This window comes from Onychostruthus taczanowskii, unplaced genomic scaffold (assembly GCF_017590055.1).
Source record: "Onychostruthus taczanowskii isolate IOZ18803 unplaced genomic scaffold, ASM1759005v1 scaffold303, whole genome shotgun sequence".
NCBI classification, from domain to species: domain Eukaryota; kingdom Metazoa; phylum Chordata; class Aves; order Passeriformes; family Passeridae; genus Onychostruthus; species Onychostruthus taczanowskii.
In genome coordinates this window covers 73,200-81,123 of record NW_024500384.1, presented here as the reverse complement: position 1 = coordinate 81,123, position 7,924 = coordinate 73,200, and the positions used below count along the sequence as shown (strand labels likewise).

Below are 7,924 nucleotides of genomic sequence, written 5' to 3'. Positions count from 1 at the left end.
CCCGAACCCGGGGCCGGCCCCCCACCCCCCAGCCCGCCCCCCACACCATTTCCTGACAAACCCACAGAGCTTTTTCCAGGCGGGATTCGGGCTCTGCCACGTCAGGACCGGACAGAGCCACGGCCCCGGGGACGGCGACACCCCCACCCCCCCAAAAAACCAGCCCAGGACCCCCCACCCGGGGGACGGGGAGAGCCGGGCCGGCGTTCCCAGTGTTCAGACTACCTGTTCAGGTGGGAAGGGATGTACAGTAGTCTGCACATTGGTTACGCCGGCGCGGGCGGCGCCGCGGCCGGAGCTGCCGCAGGTAAGCGGGAACGCCGGGAATTGCCCCTTTTTGGGATCGCCCCTTTTTGGGATCGTCCCTTTTTGGGAATTGTTCCTTTTTGGGAATTGTTCCTTTTGGGAATTGCCCCTTTTTGGGAATTGCCCCTTTTTGGGATCGTCCCTTTTTGGGAATTGTTCCTTTTTGGGAATTGTTCCTTTTGGGAATTGCCCCTTTTTGGGATCGTCCCTTTTTGGGATTGTCCCTTTTTGGGAATCGTCCCTTTTTGGGAATTGTTCCTTTTTGGGAATTGCCCCTTTTTGGAATTGCCCCTTTTTGGAATTGTCCCTTCCTGGGAACGCCCCTTTTTGGGAATTGCCCCTCTTCCTTCCCGGGAATTGCCCCTTTTTGGGAATGGCCCCTTCCTGGGAATTGCCCCTTTTCCTTCCCGGAAACTGCCCCCTTTTGGGAATTGCCCCTTCCTGGGAATTGCCCCTTTTCCTTCCAGGAAACTGCCCCCTTTTTGGAATTGCCCCTTTTTGGAATTGTCCCTTCCTGAGAATTGCCCTTTCCTGGGAACTGCCCCTTTTCCTTCCCGGGAATTGCCCCTTTTCGGGAATTGCCCCTTTTTGGGAATTGCCCCTTTTTGGGATCACCCCTTTTTGGGATTGCCCCTTTTGGGAATTGTTCCTTTTTGGGAATTGCCCCTTCCTGGGAATTGCCCCTTTTCCTTCCAGGAAACTGCCCCCTTTTGGGAATTGCCCCTTTTTGGGAATTGCCCTTTCCTGGGAACTGCCGCTTTTCCTTCCCAGGCATTGCCCCTTTCTGGGAAGTGCCCCTTTTCCTTCCCAGGAATTGCCCCTTCCTGGGAACTGCCCCTTTTCCTTGCTGGGAATTGCCCCTTCCTGGGAATTGCCCCTTTTCCTTCCCAGGAATTGCCCCTTTCTGGGAATTGCCCCTTTTCCTTCCCAGGAATTGCCCCTTTTCCTTCCCGGGAACTGCCCCTTTTTGGGAATTGCCCCTTTCCCAGGAATTGCCCCTTCCTGGGAACTGCCCCTTTTCCAGGAATTGCCCCTCTTCCTTCCTGGGAACTGCCCCTTTTTGGGAATTGCCCCTTTCCCGGGAATTGCCCCTTTTCCTTCCCAGGAATTTCCCCTCTTCCTTCCTGGGAACTGCCCCTTCCTGGGAATTGCCCCTTCCTGGAACTGCCCCTTTTCCTTCCTGGGAATTGCCCCTTTTTGGGAATTGCCCCTTCCTGGGAATTGCCCCTTTCCCAAGAATCGCTCCTTTTTGGGATTTCCCTTTTTGGGATTTCCCTTTTTGGGAATCCCCTCTTTTTGGGAATCCCCTCTTTTTGGGACTCGCCCTTTCCCGCAGGTTTTCCGTGGGGTCCCCCCGGGGCTGAGGGGGCGGGGGGGCCGTGCCCTGTTGGATTTTTGGGGAGGGGGGTCCGGGAGCGGGGGGGGACGAGGACAGAGCCTCATTCATCCCGAGGCCGCTCCGCTCCCCCTGGAGAGGCCCCGCAGGAAACCGGGAGCAGCAATTTTGGAGAGGGGGGTCCAGGGGGGTCGGGGGGCGCTGCGGGGCTTTGCCTTCGCCCGGAGGGAACAAAGGAAAAGCGGGATGGGATCGCGCCTGGAATTCCCGGGAAATAAACGCTGTGTCCGTGCCTCCTTTCCCTGAGCCTGTGTGGGCTGTGGACCCCCCAGAGCCCCCCCAAATCCCGGGGAGGGACCCCCCCCCAAATCCCGGGGAGGGACCCCCCCACGTCCCCCGTGATCCTCCCACCACGGGAGGAGCGGGAGCGAGGGGGAGGAAAGGCTGGAAAAGCCAAAATCTCCAGGGAGGGGCTGGAGCTGCCCCGCCCCCCCCGGGGGAAGGCTGGGAATGAGGGGGGGTCTGCACTGAGGGATCCTTTGGGAATGAGGGGGGGTCTGCACTGAGGAATCCTTTGGGAATGAGGGGGGGTCTGCACTGAGGAATCCTTTGGGAATGAGGGGGGGTCTGTTTCCCCCCCCGGCACCCCAAATTTCCCCATTTTTCCCTCTGAAATCCCAGATTTCCCCCCCCGGCACCCCAAATTTCCCCATTTTTCCCTCTGAAATCCCAGATTTCCCCCCCCAGCACCCCAAATTTCCCCCTTTTTCCCTCTGAAATCCCAGATTTCCCCCCCCCAGCACCCCAAATTTCCCCATTTTTCCCTTTGAAATCCCAGATTTCCCCCATTTCCCCCCCCCAGCACCCCAAATTTCCCCATTTTTCCCTCTGAAATCCCAGATTTCCCCCCCCAGCACCCCAAATTTCCCCGTTTCCCGGCCCTACCTCCTCATCCTTGTACCAGGAGAGCGACTCGGCCGTGAGCACGAACCAGTACTCCTTGGAGCCGCCCTTCATGATGCTGATGTTGTTGATGGTGAGCCAGCCCCGGCGGATCACCTGCGGCACGCCGGCAAGGCGCGACGGTCACAGCGGATCCCGCAGCGATCCCAGAGCAAGATCCCAAAGAAGGATCCCAGAGCTGGATCCCACAGCAGATCCCACAGCAATCCCACAGTGATCCCAGAGTGATCCCAGAGCAAGATCCCAAAGAAGGATCCCACTGCGGGATCCCACAGCAGGATCCCACAGCAATCCCAGAGCAAGATCCCACAGCAAGATCCCAAAGAAGGATCCCAGAGCGATCCCACAGTGATCCCACAGCGATCCAAGTGATCCCAGAGTGATCCCGCAGTGATCCCAGAGTGATCCCACAGTGATCCCAAAGCTGGATCCCACAGCAGGATCCCACAGCAATCCCACAGTGATCCCAGAGTGATCCCAGAGTGATCCCACTGTGGGATCCCACAGTGATCCCAAAGCAAGATCCCACAGTGATCCCCCAGTGATCCCAAAGCAAGATCCCACAGCAGGATCCCACAGCAGGGAGCAGCCCTGGACCCCTGGAAACCCAAGGAATCCCAGATTCCCTCCCCATTTTTCCCTCTGAAATCCCAGATTTCCCCCCCCGGCACCCCAAATTTCCCCATTTTTCCCTCTGAAATCCCAGATTTCCCCCCCCAGCACCCCAAATTTCCCCGTTTCCCGGCCCTACCTCCTCATCCTTGTACCAGGAGAGCGACTCGGCCGTGAGCACGAACCAGTACTCCTTGGAGCCGCCCTTCATGATGCTGATGTTGTTGATGGTGAGCCAGCCCCGGCGGATCACCTGCGGCACGCCGGCAAGGCGCGACGGTCACAGCGGATCCCGCAGTGATCCCAGAGCGATCCCAGAGTGATCCCAAAGCAAGATCCCAAAGAAGGATCCCACAGCAGGATCCCACAGTGATCCCAGAGCAAGATCCCAAAGAAGGATCCCACAGCCAGTCCATCCCAGCCCATCCCAGGGCTATCCCAGCCCCCCCCAGCCCACCCCGGGGCTATCCCAGCCCATCCCAGGGCTATCCCAGCCCATCCCAGCCCACCCCAGCCCATCCCAGGGCTATCCCAGTCCATCCCAGAGCTATCCCAGTCCATCCCAGTCCATCCCAGCCCATCCCAGGGCTATCCCAGCCCACCCCAGCCCACCCCGGGGCTCTCCCAGCCCATCCCAGGGCTATCCCAGTCCATCCCAGCCCATCCCAGGGCTATCCCAGCCCACCCCAGTCCACCCCAGCCCACCCCGGGGCTCTCCCACCCCTCGGGTTAGTGCCAGGGCTCAGCGGGAAGTGCGGCCCCCGGGAAGGGGCAGAGCCGGGTTAGACACGGAGCCTGCCGTGGCTCCACGGGAACACCGAGACCCCCGGGGGGTCCCAAGCCCCTCCCGGGGGTGGGGTCGGGGTCGGTTTTCCGGCGCGGGAGCCACGGCAGACCCCCGGGGTGAGGAAGGAGCCAAGCTGGAGCTGCGGCGGAGCGCTCCGGGCACGGGAAGGACGGAGAGCCCGGGAATTGCAGGGGGGCAGGGGAGGGGGGGGATTTCACCTCCGAGAGCCCCCCTTCCCATCTGGGAACCACCCTGGGATTGGACCCGAGCGGGTTTTAAAGGAACTGGGGGGTGGGAAGGGGGAGAGGCAGGATCAGGGATCAGGAAAGGGATTGGAGCAAAGCCCGAGGGGTCGGGGGGGGGGGCTTGGGGGGGTTACTGGGGAAAGGGATCAGCAGGAAAAGGGGCTGAAAGGAAAAAGGGAAAGGGGAGAGGGGGGAATTTTGAGGGGTTACATGGAAAAGGGAGAGGGTCTGCGCAGCCCAGCAGGAGCTGGAGCCTCTGGGAAAAGCCCAGGAGCAGCAGGGATGAATGAAGTTCCTTTAAAACCCACGGATTTTGAGAACAGAGATGGTCTGGGGGCTCGGCAGGGGCTCCCACCCCCAATTCCCAGCTCTCCCCCCTTCCCATCGTGACCCCGTCCCGCGGCCCTGCCCGGAGCTCTGGGGGTCCCGGGGGTCCCCAGGAACATCTGGGTGCTGCTGGGAGGAGGTGGAAGTGCCTGAGGAGCCGGGAAAAGGCCGGATCTGCGGCGGGGATTTGTGGAATGGGAGGCACAAACCCTCCCGGGGGGGGGGAGCATGCAGCAACCCCAGGAAATGCACTTTTTGGGAGAATAAAACATTTCACAGCCTGGCACCAGGGAGCTCCCCCTGGCTCTGGCATTCCAGCTCGATCCAGAGGCAGGATCCATGAGATTATCCTGGTTTTCCTGCAGGATGCAGCAGCCCCAGGGAATCCACGTTTTTGGGAGAATAAAACATTTCACAGCCTGGCACCAGGGAGCTCCCCCTGGCTCTGGCATTCCAGCTCGATCCAGAGGCAGGATCCATGAGATTATCCTGGTTTTCCTGCCCAGGTCACCCCGAGGTTGTAAATCCCAAAGGGGGGGGTTTGGAAAGGATTCCATCTCAGGCACTTCCACGTTCCTGGAGAGGCTCCGAGGGGATTGGGACCCCCTGGATCCCCCTCCCTGTCCCAGGAGGGAGGAGCTCCGTGGTGGAACGACAGGGCTTGGAGCAGCCAGGTTGGGAATTCTGGTGTTGGCAGGGTGGGGTTGAACCCCAAATCCTTCCAAAAAAACCCCGGAATTTAGGGGGAGAAATAAATCCCAGCCATTCCCTCTGTGTGTTCCCAAAGGAATCAAGGGAATCTCACACCCTCCCCCAGCCATTCTGGGCTGAATCAAAAAGATTTTGGCCTCCTGCTTCCCAAAGTTTGGGAAAACCAGGAGCAAGCTGAATCCCAGGATCACCCCAAAGCCCCTGCAGCGGGCACAGGGGGCACAGACCCCATTTCCACCTGGCTGCTCCCTCTGGGAATCCCGTCCCCCTCCTCTCTCCATCCTGGGGAGCAGGGGGGTGGCATTTTTGGGGTTTTTTTGGGGGGGTTTTTGAGGACGGGGCGCTGTCCCGGCACTGTCCCGCTCCGTGGTACTTACCAGGATCTCCCCCTTTGGGCACGCAAAATTAAGGGGGGAAAAACACAAAAAAAAAAAAAGGAAAGAAAACACGGAAGGGGACGGGAGTGACAGGAGAAGGAGAGAGCGAGAAGCACAAAAAAAAAAGGGAGGAAAAAGCGGAAAAACAGCAGAAGAAAACCCGTTACATGCTATTAATGATCATTCCCAGCGTTAATCCTTCCGGGCCCGAGGCTGGGGAGGGGGCACGGCCTCACCCCAACGCTCCCCTGGGAGCAGGATTTGGGGGGGACACGGCTCTGGGGACACCCCGGGGTCCTCCCAGTTCCCAGGGCTGCGCCTCCCGCCTGCTTCATCCCGAATTTCAGCCGGGAATTCCGCTGCTTTTCCACGCCCAAACCCGGCCCTGGCTATCGGAGTGGGTTGGGATTTCCACGCCCCGAGGAGGAGGAGGAGGAAGAGGAGGAAGAGGAGGAGCTCCAGGGGGTGTACCTGGTTGGGGATCGCTCTCTTCTTGTTGGTCTGCGTGTTCCGCTGCTGCGCGCTGGGAAAAGGGGGAAAAATGGAATTTTGAGTGGGGGGGAGAGGGGGCTGAGCGAGGGCCACATGCAGGGAGGAGCCCATCCGAAGGGTGGAATTCCAGAACCCATTCCCGAGGTTTTTTTTTTGGCCCAGGACAGAGGGGGGAGGTGACACCGGGAACTCCTGGCATTCCCAGGAGGTTGTGAAACACCCGAGCAGCAGCGGGGGGAATTCCGACCACCAGGAGCTTCCAGAAAGACCCAATTCCCCCTGGATCGGGGGTCGAGCATTACCTGCACCAGAGGGAAAAGCTACCTGTCTCTCCTGAGCACCGAGGGGGCGGAACCGTTAGTCAGGAGCGGGAACAAAATCCGGGAAATCCGTTAGAATCCCACCGGGAGCCCCGGAGCAGCAGAGGGGGGACGCTCCCACCCCTGGGAAAGGGGGTCTGGGGGATCTGGGGAATCCTCCCTGCCTGCCCCGAGCCCAACAGCTCCTCCTGGATCCCTGGGCAGGGGTGATCGGGGTGAACCCACTGAGCTGGGAGAAGCTCCAGGATCCCAAAGGCAAATCTGAGGGAAAAGCTCTCTGGTTCCCAGTTCCAAAGCTGGACTGGGAGGAGCAGCTCCAGGAGCCCAATTCCAGGGCAGAAATGGGAGGAGCAGCTCCAGGATCCCAAAGCCAAATCTGAACTGGGAGGAGCAGCTCCAGGATCCCAATTCCAGAGCTCAACTGGGAGGAGCAGCTCCAGGAGCCCAATTCCAGAGCTGAACAGGGAGGAGCAGCTCCAGGATCCCAAAGCCAAATCTGAGGGAAAAGCTCTCTGGTTCCCAATTCCAGAGCTGAACTGGGAGGAGAAGCTCCAGGATCCCTGTTGTGCTGGGCAAGGGAACAACCCAGCTTCCAAACCCAGAGGAGAAGTTCTCTGGCTCCCAAATCTCAGGGAAAAGCTCCCTGGTTCCCAAAGCCAAGGCTGAACTGGGAGGAAAATCTCCCTGCTTCCCAATTCCAGAGCTGAACTGGGAGGAGAAGCTCCAGGATCCCAAACCCAAATCTGAGGCAAAAGCTCTCTGGTTCCCAATTCCAGAGCTGAACTGGGAGGAGCAGCTCCAGGATCCCAAAGCCAAATCTGAGGGAAAAGTTCTCTGGTTCCCAATTCCAAAGCTGAACTGGGAGGAGCAGCTCCAGGATCCCAAAGCCAAATCTGAGCTGTGAGGAGAAGCTCCAGGATCCCAAACCCAAATCTGAACTGGGAGGAGAAGCTCCAGGATCCCAAAGCCAAATCTGAATTGGGAGGAGCAGCTCCAGGATCCCAAAGCCAAATCTGAGCTGTGAGGAGAAGCTCCAGGATCCCAATTCCAGGGCAGAAATGGGAGGAGCAGCTCCAGGATCCCAAACCCAAATCTGAATTGGGAGGAGAAGCTCCAGGATCCCAAACCCAAATCTGAACTGGGAGGAGAAGCTCCAGGATCCCAAAGCCAAATCTGAGGGAAAAGCTCCAGGATCCCAAACCCAAATCTGATCTGTGAGGAGAAGCTCCAGGATCCCAAACCCAAATCTGAGCTGTGAGGAGAAGCTCCAGGATCCCAAACCCAAATCTGATCTGTGAGGAGAAGCTCCAGGATCCCAAACCCAAATCTGAGCTGTGAGGAGAAGCTCCAGGATCCCAAACCCAAATCTGGACTGCAGCTCCAGGATCCCAATTCCAGAGCTGAACTGGGAGGAGAAGCTCCAGGATCCCAAACCCAAATCTGAGCTG

General features: G+C 59.0%; 1 protein-coding gene across 1 annotated transcript in view; it reads right to left on the bottom strand.

Annotated features, from left to right (window-relative positions):
• DNM2 (dynamin 2) overlaps positions 1 to 7,924 on the bottom strand; it is a 32,497-nt gene that overhangs the window by 5,657 nt on the left and 18,916 nt on the right. Inside the window, exons 13-15 of the mRNA XM_041409647.1 lie at positions 6,136 to 6,187; positions 5,665 to 5,676; positions 3,357 to 3,470 (exon numbers count right to left, since the gene is read on the bottom strand). Of these exons, the coding sequence (XP_041265581.1) occupies positions 3,357 to 3,470; positions 5,665 to 5,676; positions 6,136 to 6,187 (178 nt within the window). The remainder of the gene's footprint in view (positions 1 to 3,356; positions 3,471 to 5,664; positions 5,677 to 6,135; positions 6,188 to 7,924) is intronic.